The sequence below is a fragment of the Apteryx rowi genome, unplaced genomic scaffold (genome assembly GCF_003343035.1).
Source record: "Apteryx rowi isolate R43461 unplaced genomic scaffold, aptRow1 scaffold_423, whole genome shotgun sequence".
Classification (NCBI taxonomy): domain Eukaryota; kingdom Metazoa; phylum Chordata; class Aves; order Apterygiformes; family Apterygidae; genus Apteryx; species Apteryx rowi.
Window position 1 is genome coordinate 546,629 of NW_020450676.1, and position 25,813 is coordinate 572,441.

Below are 25,813 nucleotides of genomic sequence, written 5' to 3' on the forward strand. Positions count from 1 at the left end.
GAGCGACGCCCGCTGCCCCCAGGGGGCGCCCGCGGCGCCTTGGCAGGAGCCACGCGGAGGGGAGGGGAGGGGAGGGGAGGGGCCGGGCCGGGCCGGGCCCCTGGCGGCAGGCCCGTTTCCACTGAGCGACAGCCCCGTTGCCCAATAGAACGGCAGAACTGTGGTCTAGGCTCCGCCCCTTCACTATATAAAGCGGCGTGAGGGCCGCCCCTCGGCTGGAGAAGTTTGTGAAAGTTGTGGTGGTTGTGTGTTCTCTCCTGTGGCTGGGCTGTAAGCGAGGGCTGTGGGGAGGCAGTAGGGGGGCTTGTTTCTTTTCTTGAGGAGCTAAGTCTGCAGCGTGGTGGCTGAGGTGAAAGTGGAGGACCTTGGTGGCTCTAGTTAACCTCAATGGAGAGAGGTGCATGTTCTGTATGCCTGAGTAGTTTGGCATGGTAGCCTCAGTTAGGTCTGTGGGTTTGCTTAAAACAAAACTTTGTTGCATTTAGAAGTTAAATTTCACCCCAGGCTTTGCAATGGTGGGCCTTTCTGAGATAAGGCTCTCTTGCCTTGGGCATGCATTGCTTCATTTGTGGTTGATGCAATCTTCCTGTAATCTGACAATATTTCTGGTACCTCTTTCTGCTTTTCAGAGAGAAATATCAGTTAATGGAGTAAACTATCTAGTTAAACTGGATTTTGTTAGATAAATGTTAAACCTTTTGGAGGATGATGGTAGGAATATGGATTCATTTGAAGCTCTTGCTTAGATTTTAATGCCTAGTTGATAGATATGTATAGTGTTTATTGAACATCTGACTTACAGATTATAAACTTGAGTTTCTCAAAACAAATGCTCTTTAAGAAGCAGAACTGAACACTTTCAGTAATGCTTCTGAACCCATGTCGTGCTAGTTAACTGTCTCCAGTCTGTTGGTGTTTTGGTCCTGAAAAAATTGGATGTTGCTGTCCCAATCATTGAGAGTTTTTAGGTTTTTGTGCACAAAGAAACTATTGTCTTGGCATCCCAATTATAGCCTGCTAACTAGGACTGCATTTGTTAGATGGTGAGCTAGCTTATTTCTCTGAAGCACTAGAAAACAAATATGAATGTGGGTAGCTTTATGAAGCAGTGACTCATATTATGAGATGTATGAAATGCATTACATCTGGACTAAAATGAAAATGAGTTGCTTTTAAATAGACTATTTTTACTTGAAAAATGTGTTTTCCTGTCTGCAGAAGCAGTAATTCAAACACAAAGAGCAGCTTTAGAATGTTTTCCTTGATTTAAAGCCTGATCATAGGCTTCCTACAAATTTGAGAAGATTCTTGTATTTTGCAAATTTTATGAATACAAATACAGTTTTTTAGGTTATATCAATAATCAGCTTTCTTGAATACCTGCCAAACTGTAACCATTATCAGACTTGAGCAAAAGGTTTGATGTATTTAAAGGTCAATCTTTATAATTTATACTCATCAAAAATGCCTGTTGTGAGCTTTAGTATCTCCATAACTATATCTTATAATTAATGATATCGATAGATTAAGTGATATATTAATATAACTTTTGAATCTTAAACTGAATTTTGTGGCTGTTCAGTGCATTCAGTGGAGTTTTCTGCTAGGTGTACTCCTGCTCCAGACTTCTTCACGTTGCAGTTTGTGTAGGAATACACTAGTGCAAATTATGTATAGACTGTGAGTTTCAGTGAATTTAAGTGGAATGAAGTAATGGATTTCATTAAGTAAAACTGAGATATGGAGACCAGACCCTTCTGAAATAAGGTGGGTTCTTTAACTGCATCCTGGGTGTAGGCCACTTGAGATTACATGTATGTGCTGAGCTTGTTTTGCTGCTTTTTTGCTGCTGATCTTTTCTGATCCACTCTGCCCCCAACAGCTGTCAGCTGTTTAGCAAACATAAGGTCAGGGTATTCAGTTGGTAAGTGGAAAGAGAAGATAAAAAGTAGAGCTAAAAATATAATCTTGATTTGTATTTTAAAAGAGCTTTCTGTCTCTTAGACATCTCACCTGTGATTTCTTCAGTGTGTTTTACTTTGGGCATCTAGAGGTTTCGGAGTCACTTTGCTTCCCTTGTTGGTCCCTAGACTCCAGATGACTTTCACTTCCCTACACTTGTGTTTACTTTTCATGTTTTTACCAAATCTGCCAGAATTGTGTAGCAGCTGGTTCTTTCTTGAGGCTGGGTGCCTTGGGTATAGAAGGATTATTTCCCCTTGTTTTTTAGCTAGACAGGTGGCCAGCTGCCCAATATGGCCTGTTCTTCATTTATCTGCTTAGGCTCAGGTAGGACTAATACTCATTATTATGTAAGGCATCATCTCTGGTGTATGATCATCCATACAGCTATAAAGATATAGTATGATATACTGACATAGCAGAGACTATAAATAATATAAATAATATAAATAATATAAATAATATAAATAATATAAATAATATAAATAATATAAATAATATAAATAATATAAATAATATAAATAATATAAATAATATAAATAATATAAATAATTCTGCCTGCTAATGTATGAGAACAGATCTCTACCTTCAGCTTTTGCATTTCTGTATCACAATGAATAAAGTACATGATAGCGGAGTTCTTCAGGAGATGTGGCATTTTCTTGTTTAAACAGGCTGGGTCCTTACATCTCAGTGGTGGAGTTATCAATGGGATGCCTGCTGTTTTAGGGCATCCTGCCTTTTCTTTCCAGCTGTAGCTTATGAACACTCTTTGGGGCAATGTGAAGTTATGCAGATGGTTAAACATAGCTTAAAGACTGATTTAGTTTGTGGAGAGATTGTAAAACAATGCAAATGTTCAGGTTTGGCCTTGAACATTGTAATTTTAACATACACTAGTGCATACACTAGGAAGTTTTTGTTCTTATTTGTCACCTAATTTCAGGGAAAAGGTAGAAACCTGATCATGCTGATGAACAATTTTATTATACAGAAATTCGAGAACTAGTCTACTGAACACACTTTTTAAAACCTGAATTGTAAGGGCTTCTGGGCTGTGGTTCATAATGTTTGGTCTCTTCACTACTGCTTGTGGTTATTAATAATTTGTCAGTCTATTTCTGTGTATCCCAGCAGTTTCTTGGGACAGCAGTATTCTGTGAGCATGCAATTCTGTGTAGTCTTTCTGCTTGTAGATGCAGAATAAAGCTTACCAGCTGAGTAACTGCTAAGCTGCAGCCCTTTGTGCTGCTGTAAAGTAAGATGTTGTCTGTCCAGGCTAGGAGGTGTAACCATGCTTTAACAGTCTTTTTGATGTTAATGTTCAGACTTTGCAGGTATGGACCTCTCACTGGTGCAGTCTGCCAGATATGAGCCTCGGAATTGTGTAAGTATATAAAATGGTGAGCTGTTGAAGGGGCTTTCAACAGAGCTTTTCTAATGTTAGACAGCCAGGATTCAAGTTGCATCAATAGTTCTAGTTTAGAAGTTGCTACCCAGAAATAGATTTTTAATTAGAGATATTTTTCAGAATTACATGGATGGTCATCTTTAGGATGTTGCTGAACACTATCTAGGGACTACAGTTATTGACTGTATAGGGGTTGTGGCTGGGTTTGATGGAAACCCTCTGGGTTTGTGAAACTGTTTTCACAGAAGGCTTCCGTGGGGCAGGTGTTTTTCATATCCTCCCATGAGTCATGCATCAGGACCAGATTACCTGCAAAGGTGAGGGTGATAATTCTTTTTGTCCATGGTGGGATCCACTGCTGTCAGCCTCTGACTTGCAGAGTGATGAGTCTGGTGGCAGTGTTCAATTCCACATAAGTGATAACAGTTCTGTATGAATTTACAATCAGTTGAATTATTTTGGCAACCACCCTTTTTTTGTCTGAGAATCCAGAAGGTGTGCAATACAGGTGAAGGCTTTGCCAGATCCATGAAACCTATCCCAGGTGTTTGTGCTTTTTTTGTTATGTTGAATTACAAATTAAAATATTTGTCAATTTTTGGAGCAGTTGGGTGCAGTTATGAAGCCTTGTTGTCTGTTAATAGGACTCTGACCCAAAGAAGTAATGAATCAGATACAAGTTATGTGCAATTTAGCTTTACTTGACAGCAGCTTACCAAAGTAGAAGGGAGAAAGGTACAGAATTCAGGGGAAAACATTCAGGCATGCACACATGTAGGAGTCCCTGCTGGAAGCTTATAGGATTGTCAGGCCAAGTCCTCAGGGACAGCTGCACACACATACCCCAGCCATGCTCAGTAAATCGTTTTCACACTGGATTCCCAACTGATGTGTTTAAACCCCACTTCTTCTGCTTGGACTCACTCCAGCTTTAGCTGTAGCTGGTGGCTTCCCCTACCCTTTTGGGCTAAGGGCCTCTTGGTCTGGAGTTCTACGGGTGGGGATGGGAGTAATTGCACTGGTAGTGTATCTGGTGAGAGCTCATTCAGGGGGAATCCAGGTGGTTATCAGACACAGATCCTCTTCTTGGCAGTGCATGGATGTGGCTAAAAGGCTGATCCAGAATTTGAAGAAGTGGGGCCACTTAACAGGATATCTGAGGTGCAGCTGGGCCAGCTGCTGAAAAAAAACAGTGCGGATATAAGTCCTAAATATAACAGAGGAAACGAAAAAATATTTGCTGTCTGTTCTTTGTTGACAGATAACTTACTGCAAGAAACAAGTAGTTATCATTTCATTTTTTGTTTGTAGATGGATCCAGAACTGAAAAGGTCAGGGAAGACTAGAAATTTCTTATTTAGGAGCTTGGATTCTATTTTGATTTGAAAATGGGTTGTCATAGACCGTACTAACTACTTATGTTGGGGGCATACATCTGAAGTGCTTATGTCTAAGTTGTTACATGTGTAACATGGGAAAATATGACTGTGTGGTTTCTGCTTCCTCATTCTATCTGTTGTGTGGCAGAGAAAATCTGGTCCTGAGAACTCAGCCTCTAAGCTGGGCTTAAGAAATGTGACATTTCTGGCCTGTGCGTTGTGCCTCTGCATGGGCTGTCCTATTCCTTGGCTGTGGCTTCAACCTTTGTACTGTGCCATGTCTTACCTATACCTTTTGCTGCTGGACTTTCCTCCTCAGCCAGTGGGGCTTATGTTTTACCTTTGTGGTGAAGTGACTTTGGCCAGAGGGACCTTGGCTTTGAACAGAGGTACCATATCCCAGGGAAGCAGCTGATTTCAGCCATCCTTCTACCTGTGTATTTGGTTTGGCAGCCCTCCTTGTTATCAGCCCTCCTCACTCTCTTGAGAAGGGTAATTGTGGACAATGGGAATACTGGGAGGTATTACCAGGCTTTGTACTTGATGTGACTGCTCTGCCTCTGTGTGTGTGGCATTTTTTGCCACTTACCTGACCTTGTCACATAGCTTCCCAGAAGCTATGGGCCTGAGTTCGTAGAGTACTGTGTAACCAATACACTCTGTGCTGGTTTTCATTGTAGCCTGACTAGCCCATGCACCTTGTTGCTTCTGCTCAATGACCTTAAGATTTTTCTGGGCCTTATTTCATGAGTGTCAGGAGAAGCAGTGATAGCAGGTGTGTATTTAAGTCTTGAAAATTTGAGTTGATAGTTGCAATGATTTTGAGAGGCATTTTGCAGAACCCCTAGATGGGAGGGTCAGTAGAGGGTGTGCCAGGAAAGCATGTTGTAATGTCCAAAGCAGGCTAAAAGGAAATTGTGTCATTCAGGCCACATGAAGTGCTGCCTTAATGTGAATTGTCTGTCTGATGTGGAGAATAATAGAATTTTTCCCTATCAAACTGATGTATTTTACCCACTAAAGTGTACCTCAAGTATAGTGGATTTTTAAGTGTGGACAGGGATGAGTAGAGCTAGCTTATGTTTGAGGTAAAGCCACACATAGGTATAGACAAATCAAAAAGTCATAACTGTGGAAAAAGACAGTTTGAAGGGAGCTAACCACTATCTTCACTCTAAGAATCAGCCATACAGTATAAGCAGAGTGAGATTTGTCCCAGGGAAGATTTTTTTCTGAACCTGGAGGATTTTGATAGTCATGGCAACAAAGGCTTCATATGAAATCCAGCTGTAATAACTGAAATTGCATTTATCATTTTTGTTCCATCCATTTTTTGTTCCACTTTTTTTTAATAGGATTAACTTGGCTAGATAACTTCTGAATCCTAGTTCAGGCTTTGGAAACACTAACTGAGAATCTACAGACTTTCCATTTTCTTGAATAGATTCATTCAGTTCACCCTGATACTTCATTATACAGCCAGGGGCACCAGTACTTGAAATGCTTTGCCACTTGATGCTTTTGTGTTGTATTTCAGTTTGTGATAGTTGGTGTGAGGCTTATTAAGCAATGAACCCACTGATTCTTTTGTTACCCTGAGCACTTGCACTTTGGCAAGATTGCAATTTTATGTAGAGTGTAAAAAGTACCCTCTTCTCCCAAAAGAAGACAATCAAATCTTGAAGTCTGTTTAAGCAGTCTTAGGGTGTACAAAAATGACAAGTTTCAGGCTCTGACTTGTTGCTCAAGAAGTCCTACTGTCCTTAATTATTTCATCAGTTTCCCAGAAAAACAACTAACTATGGCTTTGGACAGCCACACTGGAATCACCTTCAAGAATATTCTAATTTGAAGCTTGTTGGAGAATCTGCAGAAGTCTGCAAAGATCATTGGATACAGAGGGTGACATCTAGGGTTCATCTAGACTGTGGCACTGCTGTCTTGCAGTTGTTGGATGTGTGTGGTGCCTGGCCACAGTGATGTGTCAGGAAGGTGTGGTGAGACTTGAGATCCCTTCAGAGGACTGCAAGCCAGCTGTAGTGTGGCTGCACCTCTGATGTGGTTATACGCAAAGTGCATGTTGGGGCCTATAACCTGTGTGCACCATCCCCTCTTCCCATAGCTGCCTTTCTTCAGAGGCAGCAGACAAATGTGCTCCTGATGGAGGCCCAGGTAGGCATTCTGGGGAGTTGGTGGGCACTTTGCAGTGACCACAGAGAGGCACCCAAGGAGTTTGGGCTTAGTTCCATTGAAGAGGGAAATATATTCCCTTAGGGCAGTCTGATCCTCAAATAGTAATGTAAACTTCTAAACTGAAGCTAAAGTGGTGTCCAGAATCTCCTGTACGTTTGGTTCACTGAGTCAGTGCAGTCTGGAGTGTGGCTTAGGCATTGACAGTGACAGTGTCTAAGCTGTAACATAGCATCTGCCCTAGGAATGCAACAAGGAGTTTCCTTACCATGATGGTATTTTTCCTTGGACTTGCACTTTTAGGCAATATCTTGTGACAGTGTTCAAAGTGTGGAGCAAAAAAGTCACCCTGAGTGCTAACAAAGGTGAAGATACACAAAGACTTCCAATAAAGCTTGAATATAGTAAGCAAAAATGTATGTATGCTTCCAGATTGTATTAGTATTCACTATTACCTGATTCTGACCACTGAACAATTCTTTTCTTTATATAAGTTTGTGTACCACAGTGCCCTCCCACGCAGTGTGACTCAGAAGTTCTGACTTTCTCTGTTCACCTTCCCTTTTGCCTAATGTGGCCTGTATTGTTCCCATACAACAGCCTCTTCAGGGCTCTCTTCTATTTCTTTGCATGTGACCTATATTAATTTGTTTAAGCACAGGCATTATTCACAACTCCTACAATGAAAGGCAGAATATGTAATATGAATAAAGGAACTTTTTCTGCACAGTACCCTGGTGGGGCTGTAGGACTCAGACTTATAGTAAAAAAACGTAGCAGAGTTAAAGGAGCACAGGATGTTTCTCAGGATTCCCTGAGCTAAAATGGAGCCCCTTCTGGGATCTGAAGACCTGTTCTTCATGGAATAAATCTTGAGTCAGTTATTCTGTAAGTCTCACTAGAGTTTTTTTGTCTCTCTGAAGCATTTCTTGGCTCCAGGTCACTCTTCTGATTTAGTATAACAATTTCCATAGCCTTGTTACTCAGTTTATAATGAATATTGTGATGTTTCCTCAGAATTACAATGTAATGTCATGCAGGAATGAAGGGTGCCCTGCACCCTACAGAAACTTTTGGAATGAATGCACTGATTGATTTGAGTTTACTGTAACTGATTTTTGAATTCCATGTGCTAGCTGATTGGGATAGGAATTCAGAAAACATGCAAAATGTTAACCTGTCCTGCTTGCACATAAGAAAACGGGGTGATAGTGAGGCAGTGCGTATTATGGGATGAGAGGGGACAGTTCATGAGACTGTCTTTAAGGAGGCACTGTTGAATACCAAAGAAAATCAATGTCCTCAGATATAGGACCTGACAGGAGCAATGGGCTCTGGTCATCATAAATGTTAGCCTAGTAGTCTCACAGACAAATCATATTTATAAAATTGATCTTGACGCTATTTTCCATGGACTTGGCATTTTCACAGAGCTTGTGTATGGATTTGGTTAGCCACTACAAGACCTAGGGGGAACATGTAATGGTTTCCATATTTTTCTGTTGTATTCCTCTTTGGGAGAGGTGAGATAGTATTGATTAATACTGTGTGAACTGGTATATTTAAGGTAGCTGGAACTCTTCAATAACTGGGCTGTATAGTGAATTGATGACTCTTTCTGAAGCTGATTAACATATGATATGGGCTTGGTCTAGCATTTTTGATTCTGACTGTACCTACTCATGTGAAAGACCCAAGAAATTTGAATATAAGTGATACTATTTCTGTTTCTTTATGAAAGATTGCCATGATGGACTGCTCTTTAAGCTTTCCAGAAGCTCTGCCATTTTATTATCGGTAAGCTGCCCCATCCCACTGACCTAGAACCTTACTGGCTATTCCACTCTTTCTTGATGTTTTTTTCTTTCATTTTACCTTCTGTGAAGAGTCAATGACTAATTGTCTGCAGCCTTTTTCTCATGAGATTGTTACCTGGGTCTAACTACTTAATATGCACAGCCAGGTCATGGCCATTGGGGGTCTCATGTACCCGAAACAGATGTCCAATACCATTACAGCTCCTCTTTGCAACAACCACAAGCAAGTTAATGTGAACTCTAAAGATACTTAATGCATCTTTGTTAGGCCAGGTCAGCAAAAGTGCAAACCAATAGCAAGTTAATTAGAACTAATATCCTCTCCCTCTCAGGGCCCTGCCTCCAATGGAGCAGCATACCCCATAGACAGTCAGCAGTTGTCAGGGTGAGTTTAAAATATATTTGCTGAATCCGTTCCCTGCTCTTCCTCACCCCAAGGCTGAGATAGACCATAAATTCAACCAAGGCTGGATTGTAACAAAGTGATAGACTTGCACATTAAAACAAGGTCTATACTTTCATCATTTAACACTGAAAAAGTATTAAAATCCAAAAAAGTTAACCAAGAGCTAAAACACATTTTGTATTTGGATTTCAAAATTGCCTCTGCTGAAAATCCAACTCTGGAGAAGTAAGTGGGGAGAGGAGGAAAAAAAACACAAAAAAACCCAACAACCATCTGCTTCTTTCAGGAAAGGGATTTGGTTTGATTTTCTTATTTTCCTTTGGGAAATACAGGGGATATACTTCCTCTGTCCAAGAGTATGTGTAATCTTGATTTTAATTGTACTATATTAGCTGCATTTTAAATTTAAAGTTTATTCTGAAAGTACTTTGAAACTGCAAATCAAATTTGACCTTAATTTCAGTGTTGGTAAGTGGGCTAAAAATGAGGGTGACTAACAGTTGAATAACAATGAAGTCTGTAAAATGTTTTTCAAAAACTGTTCTATTTGAAGATTATCAGTGTAGTTTTGTCATGTTTGAATTTCTCCTATGCAGTGGGGAAATGTTGGAGACATTAAATGAATATGTTTGTCTTCAAAATGTGTAGAATGCTTTCTCTCCCACGCACAGAATCACAGAATGGTTGAGGTTGGAAGGGACATCCGGAGATCATCTAGTCCAACCCCCCTGCTCAAGCAGGCTCACCTAGAGCACATTGCATGGGATCGCGTCCAGGCGCGTTTTGAATATCTCCAGAGAAGGAGACTCCACAGCCTCTCAGGGCAACCTGTGCCAGTGCTCTGTCACCCTCACAGTGAAGAAGTTTTTTCTCATGTTCAGATGGACCTTCCTGTATTTCAGTTTGTGCCCATTGCCTCACGTCCTGTCGCTGGGCACCACTGAAAAGAGTCTGGTCCCATCCTCTTGACACCCTCCCTTCAGATACTTGTACACGTTGATAAGATCCCCTCTCAGCCTTCTCTTCTCTAGGCTAAACAGGCCCAGCTCTCTCAGCCTTTCCTCATAAGAGAGATGCTCCAGTCCCCTAACCATCTTTGTGGCCCTTCGCTGGACTTGCTCCAGTAGTGCCACATCCCTCTTGTACTGGGGAGCCCAGCACTGGATGCAGTACTCCAGATGTGGCCTCACCAGGGCCACCTTAAAATTGTAGCAGTAGGTTTGCTTTGTCTTCTGTGGTCTGCCATTGCAGCAGTTTAGGCTCTAGTCTGTACTTTTTTAATTACATTGTTTCACTGATGGATTAATTGTTCTGCATATTCTGACTTCTAGTGAAGTTGTGTGTCCTAGATATACAGCAAGCTGAAAATGACTTTTGTGTCTGCTGAATGGTTGGACAGGCTCACAGAAATCCTATTCACAGAAACAGGGGGGTTGGACTAGATGATCTCTGGATGTCCCTTTCAACCTCACTCATTCTGTGATTCTGTGAACATACACCTGGTTGGTGTATTCTTTGCTGTGGCTATATTCTTTTTAAAATGCACTGCAAGTAAACTAGAGGCCAGCTGTTAGATAGGCTTGGCCAACTTCTGCAGTGCTGTTTATCATTTATGTCCTGCTCTCCATGCTTTCAGCAGGTTTGATGCCGGTGCTATTACTGCCCAAGTTGAATAGTAAGACTGTATTAGGTGAATAATTAGTTTTGCTCCTTTGTATTTTTAAGTTAAGTCTCATGAAACAACTTCCTAAGCAGCAGACTGGTGAGTGACAGTTTTTCCTGGCTATTTCCTATGGGGGAGCATCTGAAGTACTCATCAGGATCTACTGTGTGGAGCAGACTAGGTGCATTTAAAAATAATAAGACTATGATTGTTAGGGACTGTTTAAGTGGGCTCAGAACCCTTATGTCAAGGCTGAAGTTCAGCAGAGTATCAAGTGAAGTATTTTCATAACTGTGTTTACTGACTGTTCTTAATTTAGTGGTTAGTATCCTGATAAACCAGGTCATACACATTGTGTAGTTATGTTGCTAATCTTGATTCTAAACTTGATTGTTTTTGTGAAATCCTTTGGACAGTCAACAAAGCAAAGACAATTGCTTATATTGTCATGCTTTATTTGTCAGAATTATGAGTATATTCACCTGACCTTTTGTGACTGTTCAAATGATACTTTTGCTTCTGTTTTTTTTTTTTACAATTTGCACAATAACCTGATCCTGACCTTTCTTACATGCAAAAAAGGAACTTGCTTTGTAAGCTGTATGTTTTTCGGTAGCTGACAATTATACTGATATTTTTCAACTGTGAGGACACTGTCCAGATGCCCATACCTCTAAACAGACATTGCAGCATTGTGACTACAGATGCTTTTTCACTAGGCTTAAGTTTTATTAGTAGGTAGAATGACCTTGATTTCCTATTTTTGACTTTTTTTTTCCTTCAAGTTTTGGACACTTGTTTCAGGTTTTAGTGTTTTTGTTCTTTCATTGACCAGGCAATATTCAGTATTTAATCTCATAAAATCACAAGATAGTTGAGGTTGACAGGCACCTCCGGAGGTCATCTGGTTGAACACTCTGCTCAAAGCAGGCTCAGCTGGAGCAGGGTGCTCAGGACATTGTCCGGATTGGTTTTGGATATCTCCAAAGATGGAGATTTTACAGCCTCTCTAACCTCTATTCCTTGCCTCGGATAAAAGTTGTATATTAACTACTGACAGGGTGGGTTGCACAAAGGCTTCTTGCTTGGGAACTTGCTTATCTGCTCTGTGGCTTTGGGGGCTTGGGTTCAGCACATGGAAATGCTGAGGTGTAAGGTTAGGGTTGGGGTGAACTAGAGCTCCAGTTGGAGCAGAATTGCACCGGAGCTGCCAAAGGAAAGGGTTGGATGCCAGAAGGTTTCTCTCCTGGGAACTCTTTTGTTTGGGTCTTTGCTGGAGTCTGAGGCTCAGACTCATCCACTGCAACAGAGTTAGGGTTCTTCATACTTTCCACCTTTGACACTCTGACTTGGGTGTTGTATGATAAATTTAGGAGGAGGGATCAGGAAACAGATGGGCTCTGGGTCAGTTGTGAACGGACTGTGTTGCAGTGTGATATAAGCATGACTTGGAACTGGAGCTTCTACTTTTTGACAGGAGAGGAAGGCTAGGTGAAGGTCAGGCTGTGGTTGATTTCTCTGCTCTATTGAAAAGGAAAGTGGTCTTCTGGAGCAATTCTTACTCTACTAGGGCTGTTTCTAGTGTTATCTTGCCCCCACTCCTCCCCATTATTTTATTTGCAGAGCTTTACATCACTGGTGAGCCTGAAGAGACTGTTAGGTACTGCCTGGGGACTCTCCTCTGCAAGCTGTTTCCAACCAAGTACAATCTCAGACAGGTCCCTTTTTATATGTTCAGTTTTGTCTCATCACACTCCCTCTAGAGGGGAATGAAAAGATTTTTTTAAAAACTTTATAATGACCTTTACTGTTTTTGAAGTCTGCTATGATGAGCACATACATATTTATGACTGAAGGAACAATATTCTGAATAAGTATTTTTTTTCCCTGTGTTACATCCCTGTTCTGTGTGTTTTAAGCCATATGAATTGGAAAGGTGGTGGTGTTCGAATGGCAGAAGGTGCAGAGACAAGGCCTGCTGAGAAGTGATATGACAGTAATTTGATTGTCTCTTGGACATAATGCTGATAAATGGTCCGTCTGCTTTTATCTCTTAGCCAGCAGGGGCTTTGTGGTGTTAATGGAGTCACTGCTTCAGAAAACAGTGGCAAGGCAGGTAATCTACTTCACTCTAAAGGATGGGCTTTTCAGCTCACGTTTTAGCTGTCACAGGCCTTGAATTTTAAAAAGATGAAGTACTGTCCATGAGTCTGTGCTTGTTCTCTGCCATCTGTACAGGAAGGTGCATCATCTCCACAGCCTCCAAATGTACCTTTGTGAAAGCAGGTGCCCTACTTGCATTTCAGAAAGGTGCTAGATATTTGGTAATATGTTTTTCTGCAAATAGCATTGGGTATGTTCCTTCCTTAAAGTCAGCTTAAGAGTGTTGTATATGTTTCAGAAGGAATTAATTCCTTTTTATTAAAAAAACTTAATATTTTCATAGCGTAGTTAAAGTATAGTGAAAGTAGGATTTTATTTAAAGAGTGTGTGTGCTTGTATGTGTGTGTATATAATAATGTATGTAATATCTTAAATTGGGGTGACACCTAGTGGTGGGTATACATATAATATAGTAATACATTGTATGGATTTTTTGGTCCTGTGGATCCTCTAAATTAAGGCTTCTTGGATTTATGTTCCTTTCAGGAGAGACTGGACCTGGATTTGGTTGAAAGAAGGCCTGTCCCTTGAAATTCCTGCTGTCCTCCTTCTCCTGAAACTTCTCTCTGCTTCCTTCCTATCTTTCCTTTCCATCATCTTTTGAAGATACTCTGCTTTGCCATATACCACTAGGTCTGTATGTTACTAGAAGGATAACAGACTGCTGTAGTACTTCAAGGACCAAATAATTTTTCCTACTCTTTCCAGCTGAATAGCTGATGATATATTTTGTTTCTCTAAATCAGAAACTGAAGATATTCAGTACATTTTCTGCAAGTATCCACCTGACTAAACAATGCCTGTTAGAGGCAAACTTTTCACTTGATAAAACCTTGAAGGAAGGGTTAGTTAAAATCAGTAAGTAGGACTCATGGCTCCTTTTCTAAGGAGTTGCAATATAAAACTTAAATTCCCAGACACTGGCTTTAAGGATATCATGGAGAAGGCTGTTGCTCTAATAGCGTTCTAAGACCTTGAGGGAAAATTGGATTTTGGTAGCAGTGTGGTTGGCCTTAATTGCTGCTCTCCAAAAACAAAGCTCTACCCCAAATCTTCCTATCCATGCCTGTAGCATCGTTGCTTACTCAGGAGGAACAGCCTGGCAAGAAGCAGCAGTGCTCCTCTGATTGGGCCTTCTGCCTCTGGGGGCTTGAGCATGACAAAAGGTGTTGGATTAAATGGGATTCCTTAGGGCTGAGAATCCAAGAGCAATGTGATAACTGTTAATCTGACTGCCTAGAGAGAACGATCAGTCAAAAGAGAACCTTTTTGTGTTTGCCAATGGCATGTAAGAGGACACAGTATTTGATACTGGTTCTCAGGTGATTGTCCATTTGGGAGGATAAATTCCTCCAATACTCAGTCAAGTGATTTGTTGGTTTCTTCCTTAGATTGGATCAAGGGAGTTGCTGGTAACAAACTCAGAATTCCCTGTGCAAGTTCGGCAGTTCTGCACAGGGTGCTCCATCAGCAGGGAGAGGACTGTTGTAACCTGTGCCTGTAACACAGCATACCTGTGTGGCTTTAGTTATGAACCTACTCCCACATTGTTATGACAAACTGCTTGAAGTGTCTTCAGATAACCCCAGTTACCTGGGGAGGGGTTGGCAAAATGCAGTTCAAGAAATAAACGCTACCGCATTGCCCATGGCTGTAGAGTCAAAGACAGGCCATCCGTTCTCTCCAAGTGGGGCCAAATACTGAGATGACAGAGTGGCTGAGAAGGTAGCGTTATTCTGTGGGTAGAACAAGTCTAATGTCAGCGATGCCAAAAAGGGCCTTGAATCTCAAATCAGTTGCTTTATTTTATGGGAATATTTAGGATGCGCATAGCAATTAGAAGATACACTGCATTCCCTCTGTATCATTCTGTAACTATTTCTGTGATATACTCAGGCATGCAAGTTTGCAGATGTTGCTGAAATACATTTATGAACTGTATGGCAGATGTGCATATACTGAATATCTTCAATATGAGTAACTACTGTGCTTAAAATTTGGTTAGTGAAGGCTTGTTTTCTTCCCATCCAAACAAGCTCTCTGAAGTATGTCAAATTATCTTTAATAGAAAAGAGCTTTTGGCCACTAATCCCTGTTTGTATATTGAATATAACTGGTGTGCTTGTGGTATACTTCTGTGGCTAGTTTCTAATTTTTCCAATTTCTAGGAAAAGTCTTGAATTCTGAATTCAAAGCTGAATCTTGAATTTTGGTTCAGAATTCAGTTCCAGTTTGTCTATGGTAAATAGCGTATGGTAAATAGCAATGCAAGGAAAGCTTTCAAGGAAAGGAGGATATCTTTTGATCAGTGTTTTTCAAGTGATTGGACAGAGGTCTGGTGGCTATTCCTATCTTTCTTTCTACATAGAGGACATGGTAGCACCTTGATTCCTTTGCATGAGAGAAGAATAGCCTCTAATTAGAGGTTAGAGATGTAAAGACTTTGTTCCCTAACCTGATGGAGCTGTACAAGATGAAAGACTGGGGGCCTGGTTGTATTGTGGGCCCACACTGAGGGAGATGCATGAAAACGTGAGCCAAAGGAATCTACACTTGCAAACAGGCTGAAATGTATGGACCCTGGATATAGCTGGAAAAATGGACAGCTGATTTACTTCATAATGGTCTAAGGGAAGATATATCTTCTCCTTATGCTACTTGTCTTCCTCTAGCTGTAGACCATCCCAGCTATGCTCCAGTGCATACAGCAATGGCTTTGCTCACCAGCTAGAGTACAGCACTGTCCCTCATCTGGGTAGCATTGCTCATTTTGGGGTTATTTCACAAAGCATTTGCTTAACATCTGGAACTAATACTACACAGCACCAGTGGTTTTACGGGGACAGGTAAGATTATTTTGCCTGTGTCTAGAGCTTTGTCTTTTTTAATTGAATTTTTATAGGTCCCTTTACTCGTATGGTAATTTCTATCTGTCATCAGCTTTTATAAAGGGTAGAAATAGACAGGGGCACAAAAGAGTGCAAGTCCCTGAAGCAGAATTTGAGAATGTGGCACCGAGATAAGTCATAAATTCACCAACAAATGAACTGGCAGATGCAGAGAGAGCAGAGAAATTATGTTGTTGGATTATCTACACTGTTTTTAGTAAGGAAAGAGGTCCTTGCCTCTTATAGGCTATTATTCACATGGGTTTAGCATTTATGCCAGATATATTTTTGTCTGGCAGTTAATAGAAAAATTATCTTTTTTGGGTTTGCCAACTATTACAAAATAAAAATTTTCCACTTTCTACAAATGTTTATGGATACTAGATCTGCTTTTTCAGTTCTTCCAGAGAACGCATTAGTGGCCAATACACATCTTTGCAGTCCTTATAAACTGAAGGCTTTTTGTTTATAAGAAAATATTTAATTAGTTTACATTATTAAAAATTGTTCTGAGAAGCACTCACCAGGTTTGCAAGTGGCTAAAATGATTGACAAATAGGTAATGTGTGTTCCTGTGTCTTTTCAACCACTCTGGTGCTAGATCAAAGAATCCAAAGGTAATAGCTTAGCTATGAAGTGGTAGGACCTATGTTAACATTGAAATAGTGTAAAACATCCTATTCCATTTATCAAGAGGTCATCTCTCTAATGAAGTTTTTGGCTTGTTTGTTGCCTTTTTCAAGTTAGGGTTTTTTTTCAGTTTACTAATATTCTCAAAGTAAAATAAGGGAATACAAGTTGGTTATGCTCTTAGCCATGTACTTTCTTTAAAATATTGTTTGTAATTGGATTAGCCTTTGTCAGCAATGATGTTGCTAAGGCTTGCCATCATTATTTTCTTAATTAGTGTTAACGTCATTAATTTTCTTATGGAACTGAGTGTTCAAGTACTTCAAATTAGTCTATTGTCACTGGAGGAGGCTACCGATTTTTTTATCTCCTAATCATTGCCACAGGTTTAGTCCCAGTCAATTTTACTGTCTGAATATTTCCCCAAATTACCTACCATATCAAATGAATTAATCCTATATTTTTCAAGGTTTTGTGTAAAAATATTGCTAGCATCAAACAATGTTTTAATCTGTTAATTCTTTTGTAATAATTCTTGATTTGTTGCTGGTGATACAAATTAAGGGAAAAGCAAATAGCAGGAGTGAAAGGGAATGATCTGGTCTAGTTTCTCTGGTTTATTCCAACTCCATTTTCAAAGCATTAGTTAGTATCTGTCCCCCCCCCCCCCCAAGATAGAGACTGTGTATTCACTGTCCAGCTTTCTAAATTAATTTCAGTTCTGCTAAATGGACTTCTCATTTTCTTTCTTTTAAAATCATAGGCAAATCCTAAAATCTTTTTTACCTTAAATACTACCTTTTGGCAAGTCCAGAGATGTATGGTGGGCCTGAGGTATAAAGTTCATTTCAGAAATTACTTGCATAACACAGCAGTGAAAGTCCTTGTCTACCAATAGCAGAAAGCTAAATTTGTCATTTGTGAATTAAATATATCAGTGCCTGTGCAATCTGTATGTATCATAATACCTGTGCTGAATCCAAGATGGGCAGGCACTCAGTATGCTGCAAAAGTGTCTGGAGATGGAGGGTTGTGCTGTGACAAGTCCAGAAGCAACCAGCTCTCCATGCTGTAATTTGGGTTAGACCAGAAATCTGTCAGTATATTCTAGTCTCTGTTCCCTAGTTCTGTCTTTTGTCCTTAAGAAAACTCCTCTTAGTGCCCAAGACATCTCTGGCTTGCATTTGGCTTATTTGTTTTCCTGTGATCTCTCACTAAACTGCTGGAAGCATGAGTGATGCCTGCCCCAAGGCAGGACTTCTGCTGGGGGCCTGTGCAGCAAGAGGGTCTTGCCCTGCCATCGTGTCCTGGGGCAGTGTCACTACCTCTTTCAGCATGGCCAAGTGCCTGTCAATCCTTTTGTTGCTCCTGGTAGTGGTGAGTGGTGATCTTTGGATCTTTCACAATACTAATATGGAAAAAATCAGAATGGTCCATCAAATACCATGACAGACTGTTATTAAACTGATTTGGAAAGTGTTATGGTAGATAAACTTCCAGTAATGGTACATTTCTAGTTACAGTGCATAACTGATTATAGTATTGAAATTATAACATAGTTATCAGAAAACCTTTTAAATTACTTCAGTAAATGCATTGCTGTGTGAGCAGCATGATGTGATACTCAGCATGCTGTTGCCAATACTGAGTACGTAAACACAGCGCACTTGCATAGTTGTTACACTGCTTGTGGTGGTGAGATGAAAGAATTTGTGGTCTATTTACAGCATTTGATGTTATCTTAGCACTAAGATAAAGACTATGAGCCACAAGAAAGTCAGTCACATTTTATCTCAGCTGTCATCAAAAATGTGCCAGGTCCTCCATGCTTTCTTTTTCTGAAGAGAGAAAGTGTGTCAGTGCTTGGGAGCAGGAGAGACAACAGAGCCTTTGAAAGCAAGGGAACAGCATCGAGCACTTTCAGGAGCACAGCTACTTGCTGTAATTGCATTTATCTCCTTGTTATAAATGCTAGCAGTGGCCAGCTTGGCTGACTTCCTACCAACTTTCTTGGCTGGCTTTCTATCACTTCAGTAAACAACTTTCCAGCTCTGGAAATGAAAGGATACGATGTTACTACTTTTCCTTGCACTCTGTTATCAAGAGTACAGTGTAAACATCCTTGTTTTACTCAGTGTTGCCAGTGTATCATTTAAACCTTTCTGAGACTTCATTTGTCATTCACTTCAGTCACTGAACACCTCTCTGTGTCATATCAGGTGCTGATTACCCACTGCAGTAACGGGTCTGTCCACCTAGTCTCAGCAGGACCTGGTAGAAGAGTGTGCAATGGGCTATGCAAGATCAGAGGAGAGCTTCAATAAGTCTTAATCTCCATGTATGTTGTACACAGTTTTAGTATAACTTCTCATTTCTGTAATAGCTGTGTGCTAGCCATCTGAATTTTGGGGTTAGTAGCTAGGCAAAGAGTTCTTGGTCTGATCTTGCTGAATGCTATTGCTTATTAATCTGTCGGAGGTTTCCAGATATTCTAGTTAGAATCATTCTTGGTAGGAAGGCTGCTTTGCTCATTTTTTGTCATGCTGTTGATTACCACATTTTGCTGGTTTTGTGAAGCCCCTTCCAGTTGTATTTTGCTACCTTCCCCCCTCCCTCCTAACACAATAATGGGCAGAGCGCAGTATCTCACTGGGTTGGCCTTGAGTCTAAAAAGTCTTTGAATCTGAGACTTAATTTTAATAGTCACTAATTGAAATGATCTCACTCCTATTTTATTAGGGAAAATATTTCATCATGTGAGTATATTGCTTGCCCCACCAAAATAGTTAACGTTCTCTGTATTGCTATTATGGCTTTCCAGTTCTGCCTTTAATTGCATTGTTTGGAAATGGCTATAGATAAGTGTTGTTCTTATTTGATCAATTATCCATTGCTTTAGTCTTTTTATGGGTAAAAAAAAGTTGTGCTCTGAGCCACTTTAAAATGTGTGCACTGGAAAGTTTCAGATTCAACCAATTTTGGCATATGCTATTTTGTTTCTGTCTTGATATCATTCAAGGTTCTTATTGTGCAATTAATCAGTTCTTGGCTTTGGGCAGAGTCATAAGGCGAGACTGAAGCGTTTTGTGACAAAATCCACTCCTCCAAAATATCTGTTACAGAACTGGTTTAATTTAAGAAATTGTAATTAGCCATCTTCATTGTTGCAGAACTAATAGAATTGTTTGAAAATTAAGTATATAAGGCAGAATAGTTGTAGTGGAACAAAGACTACAGACAGATTCAGATCTGGGTCATTGCACAAGCAAAACTTGCCTATTTCATTATTTTCATGTCAAAGTTTTGAGTGACTTCTTAAAATTCAGCTTTTTTTTGACTTATTGTAGATGAAGTATATTTTATCCAGTAATGTTTGTAAATGGTTTACTTCAGTTACACCACTGCCCAAAGCTAGCTGCAGGCAGTGATTTCTTCTGACACTGAGAAGGATGACAAAATGTTGAAGTAATTGGATTTGACTAGCAGATCCCAACTTTTGTTTATAATCCTATAGATGTTTATAGCAACATTATATGCACACTTATCTGCGTGTCCTGAGATGAATTGTGCCTAGTGGTGGATATGTGGCATCTAACATATTCACCCTGTGGGCAGGGATTCCAAAATCATTTGGTCAGTTGGGGACCATTTTAAGTAAAAAGGAAGGAGATATCTTTTGCAGGATTGAGAGGTTCCCCCCTTTTTGCCCCAAAGCTCAAGGTTTTTGAAGGCAAGTCTAGATGTAGCTTGGCCGTAGCTCAAGGTTCAGGTGTTACCAGATATTTTGCTCTGAGGACTGGCCTTTGATGCTGTCACTAGGTTTGGTCTGCTCAGCATGCCCTTGAAATGATGAAAATGTAGCTGCTGCTGCTATTCCATGCTAACATGTTATTTTTCAGGCTTCAGTTACTTTGGCAAAGAGTGAAGGCATAGAATTGATGAAGGTAGCAGTCTGAAAATGTAAGAAATGTGGAATTGTATGAGCAGAGCATTTCTTCTTGTAAAGTCAGGATAAGCAAATTTTGAGTTGTTGCTGCATTTTAATCAAATCTAGTTCTGTGATGAACAACAGTAGCCAGCATTTTTGGAAATAGCACATGACTGCATGCTGTGGTATTGTCAAAGAGGTCTCATGAATGTCTTGAATGGTCATGAGTGTCCTAAGAATCTGGAGGTTTTTATGGCTTCTTGTTTATGAAAATAATGAGTAATTGTGAAACAGTTTCCTGTCGCCTTTGATTTATCTGTGCTTATGAAAAAGGGTTATAATACAATTTCTTCTGCATAGAGGAGCAAAAATTCTCTCAATCTTTGTATGCTCATACTTTATTGTACATGCAGTGGAAGGGTCATTGTATATTGCAGCTATAACTTTGTTTCCATGATCTTGCTCATCACCACTGTCAGGGACCTTTCTCATGAAAGGCTAAAGCAAATTCTGTAGATACTACTTGTTCCTCTTTGCAGCTGCTGTTTCTGTCACAAGAGTCCTTTTCAGTGCCTTGTATAGAAATGTTCCCAGGCTTCAGATGCATATTCACAGCTCTAAAGCTATCATGCTCAATTGTGAATCTTAGTAGATGTAATTAACATCATCCACTCTCAGCAATATCCTTTTCTTGTGCTCATTTCTTTCTTTAACTGCTCATCACTAAATGGTTATGAAACTATATAAATCTTGAACATTGTATAGTTGGTCCTTCCATCTCAAGAAGAATATAGTAGAACTAAAAAAGTTCTACCTAATAAATGATTTGATTTGCTGACAATGATGAAGGAATTGAACGATTTCTGTGTAATGAACAATTCACTGAATCCTATCCAGACTCTTTAGTCTGGAAAAGAATGAACTGATTGGGTTTATAAATGTATAGAATTGTGAATGACACAAAGATTGCATAGGGAACTTTTTCCTGTGCAAGAATTAGTGGGTGTAAAATGAAGCTAGCCAGTTGTAGGTTCATAACAAGCAAAAGAAGATAATTCTTCATATTGTGCTATTCAACTGTGGAACTGCTCATCACTGGACATTGTGGATGGTGAAGACTTACATGGGTTCCTGAAATGATTAGGCTAATTTATGGAAGAAAAATCTCTGAAGGGCAGTGTGATGGTGTGCTCCTTCCCCCACTGATGTGCTCTCTCCCCCTCTACCTGATCTCCCTGTAAACAGCACGTAGGCAGGGGCTAATTGAGCATGTGCCAGCTAAGACCTGTCTAGCATGCAAATACGACTGAGTCAGTCATCTCCCCCCTCATAAATAGGGGACAGCCCAGAGCCCATTGAGCTCTCCTGCATGGCAGTGGGCTGCACTGCAGAACCTCTTCTTGAGCAGGGATGCCTCTCAAGGTTACTCCTCGAGGTTGAGAGATTCCTTACCCGCGACAGATCCTTGGTAAGTGATTAATAGAATGCTGAACTTTTGTGAACTTTGCAAAACTCTGAGTTATATCTCTGTGCACATAATCCCTTAGACATAAACCGTTGACCAAGTCTGAGGCTAGGATCGGATCCAGCTGCACCCAGGCTCCTCTCAAAGGAGTTTGAAAAGCAAGGGGATCCTTTCTAAACCTCGTGACTCAACAGGAGGGTCTCCTTTGCACTTGCAGCTGGCCCTGTCCTCCATGCAGTAAATAACGGAGTGAACCTTGCCAATTGAACCTTGTTAAATCATTCTTATCTATGAATGAACTTTAAGTCACTATCTTACCGCAATAAACAGTGCTGCTTCTCTCTTGTGAGTGAAGCGCATCACTCCTCTGTGACAGGCTGTTAAACACAAATACAAAGATGCACTTCTGGCTCAGGATGTTCCTGAGATGTAAATTCTTGGAAACGGAGCTGAAGCTTGGACTGCTCAGATCAAACCTCGACATCTGGCAGGTCTGTTTGTGCTCGTTTGTGTGGTGCTGTAATCTGGCACTCAAGGCTTTAATTTCACCTACTGTGCAAATGCTGGGGAGAAGTTTGTCATGAAATTTCTGTGCAGCTGAGGAGATGGAAGCTATCACCATGTGGAGAAATAGTGCTGATGGCTTAGTGAGACTAAGCAATGAGGGAATGAAGCAGGAGGGTATGCACACTCATTTGTAGGGATGAGAGGATATTTATAACATAGCTAGCTAAGCCTAAAACACCTTTTGGATCTGAAATGTCAATAATATCAATGGTATCTATCCACTGGGGTAGAAGTGGGAATAAATGTGTCAGTCCATAAGCTTGAACTATTTACAAGTAGTTCAGAGACTTCCATCTCTGACTAGGTGAAATGTATTTGTTAAATTAAGAATGAGCAGTTCAGTGCTGCTCAGCAGAATCAGTGTTTTATAGAAAATTGTCAAAAGTTTCTCCTAGTGAGGCTAACTTCTTGCCTATGCAAAAACAGTGTAGACAGCATATGGTAGCTTTGTAGTCTGTTAATGGTTTCATGAGGACATGTTCTGCTTATTGCCCCTTCTGTGGAGCTAAAGGTATGTTAAGGACATCAGTTAACTGGATGGACATGATTCCTAATGTTCACATAAAACTAGAAACTTACAGCTATCTCTAATCAGTGGTTATGTGACTTTTGATATCCTGGTTAGCAGCAACATAATGATAGTAACTATATGAGTTGCTTGGCCCTGCGATAAGGGAATAAGGTCTGCTTGACATCTAGCCTATAAAGGACTGTCTCAGCTCAGGGTCTTAAGGCATACAAAGCTTATGAAGCTACTGTCTCAGCTCACCCTGTCTCGGTGTGCAACGCTCAGGCAGATGTGTTTTGTGATTCAGGTGGATCTTGGACATATTCTTTAACAGAGGCAGCAATAGTATATCCAGCTTCACTGGAGCAGGAATTCCTTTTAATGCCTGTCTAGGAGACAGGTCCTAGAGGGACTAAAGTCTTGGGCAGTAATGGGTGGTTATTGTCTCAGCCTGAAGACAGAATTAGAAAAGGGTTCCTTATTCCTGTCCTCCTTTCCCTGTGCATGCTTAGTTCAACTGCATGGCCCCCACCTCTACCTGTGTTTTTTAACACACTGACAAAATTCCTTTCCAGTTTCCTCCCTTGTCCAGATCAGCTGCAACAAGCACCTCCATCCTGGACAGTCTACAGGTTGACAGTGGTTGAGCTTCAGAAAAACAGGAGATTCAGAAACAGAAGATTTAGAATCTGTTGGCCAGGCTTGGAGTCATTCTGAGGGAGACCTGTTGGTGACACTGAAAAGACCAGTCTTCTGCCCTCAGGTTGCCCAACATCCAGGATGTCAGTTGGCTTTCTACCTGATACCATCATCAGGAAGACTGTTTTATATATTTCCTCTTAGCTTTTTGATCCCTAGAGTGTTGGTCCAGGTTAGGCAGGAGAAGGCATTGATTCTCACTGATGTGGGTTATTATCCATGCGTTATGTTTTAGGGAATGTTGGCAAGTGAGTCCTGTCTTTGAGAACCACAGAAGTGAGAAGTTCTCATTTTCAGTTGAAAAGCATATGCACACACCCCAGTATGTGTGTTCATGTGAGCTGCATGTTTCAAAACTGACTGATGGAAAGTAACCCCTCTTTCCCATTGTGACTTCCTGCGTACATTCATCTTTCTCTCCCATTCACAAGGACCAGCACTGAAATAAACTGGAGAAAACTTGAGCAAGGATGTAGAGAACATCTATACAATGTATTACTGAACTCTCTTTATTCTGAACAGTTAACTGATCTTCATCAACAAGCCTGATTACATTATATACAGCAATATCTCTTCTGTATTTTGTCTGGTTGTGATGATTAGAATAGTGCTCACCAGTAGTCTCATTCTTGCACATTGTTCTGATATTCCTTAAGTCTTGAAAGGCTTTCTGAATTTTGATGTAGGGTGTGTGTGCCCAAGAAGCAGTGGTCTGCTCAGATTTCCATGAATGCTAGCAATTTTTGGAACTCCTTTTGCCTCTCTGCTATAGGGAGAAGAATTTGTTCTGAAATGGAGAGGCTATGGCCAAACAAAGCTGCTGTCTCCAAGCGTAGTGACAACAGAGTGATATCCTGAGCTGTGTACAGGTGGGCCCAGCACTAATACTTTGCCACTCAGAAAACCTGACCACAGGGCTCTCTGAGCACATGTGAATTCTGGTTATGTTTGCTTGCTTAGCTGCACTTGTATTTTGATTTTTGTTTTTTAATTTAATCTCTAATATTGCAGTGGTATAGCATATGAGACAACTGCTATGGGCAAATTACAGTGGATGGCTACTGAAAATGTTATGCAAGTATATTGTGCTGTGCACATTTCATTCATGTTCTTGAAGTATTCCTGTAAACCTGCAATGGTGGGGTTTTTTTGGACAGGTTTATGCTGTCTTTCACATGCCATATTGCACACCAGATGTCAGAATAAAATTTTCAGTGGTGATGCTGTGGAACCTAATTATTTTTTAGGAGCTGCAGCCATGATATCTGGGCCAGCTTATATCTAGAATGAAAGTCTAGAACCAGCTTTGTCTTGTTAGTTGAAGCAGGAAACAAGCACAGTCTAAGTAGTATGAAATTGTTGCTAGTGGTTGAGAATTACTGCCACATGACAAGTCGTAGTGGTGCAGAGCAGTTCAAGTTGCAATGGGTAAGTGTAATGATAATGCTAAGACTAATATTGAAGTAAAGAAACTACTAAAAATACTGGCAATTCAGCAGGTAGAGGTGCTTGTTACTGGATACACAGGTAGTCAACATGGAAAATTCATACATCTGGGCTTTTTAGCTAGATTTGTATGTGAAGCCAAATGTTTGTATGCATTTGTGTGCATACTGCCAGTTACAGCATCTTTGATTTCAGAGGACAATGCAATGACATTCTGCAAGGGAAGGCTATCCTCTTCTGCTCATCAACAGACTTCAAGTGCAGCTCTGGACTAAGAAGAGGTTTTAATATCAGGGTCCCTGTCTAAGCTTTCTATTTCCTGCCAGAACCAGGCTCAACACAGAAATCTGTTCAGACAGATGGTGGCAAAGACTGTCATTGTATACAGTTTTATACTGTTGATATTCTGAGCATTATCCTTTGACCTGCATATAAACAGCTCACTTTCTTTCTCCTTCTTAAATTCTCCTGCCCAAAACTCAGTTGTGTGATAGTTCTGAAACCAAAGAGTGATTCTAATTCCCTTTCTCCAGCTCTTGCTCAATGTCCCAAGCATCCGGTACATTTGAAATATATCTTCAGAGAAGCACCCTTTCTCTGCTTATTCAGCTCTTTTAGTGCTGCCACCACAGAGGAGAGTTTGGCTGAGGAGAAAAAAATTGCTTTACCCACTGAAATCTGTTAACTCCTT

At 40.5% G+C, this 25,813-nt stretch overlaps 1 protein-coding gene across 1 annotated transcript in view; it reads left to right on the top strand.

The window, feature by feature from the left end:
* Positions 1-233: 233 nt before the first annotated feature.
* Positions 234-25,813, top strand: part of SLC2A13 (solute carrier family 2 member 13) — a 219,549-nt gene continuing 193,969 nt past the window's right edge. The window contains exons 1-3 of the mRNA XM_026076041.1: positions 234-270; positions 1,608-1,767; positions 3,291-3,349. Coding sequence (XP_025931826.1) covers positions 3,333-3,349 — 17 coding nt within the window. The 5' untranslated portion in view covers positions 234-270; positions 1,608-1,767; positions 3,291-3,332. The remainder of the gene's footprint in view (positions 271-1,607; positions 1,768-3,290; positions 3,350-25,813) is intronic.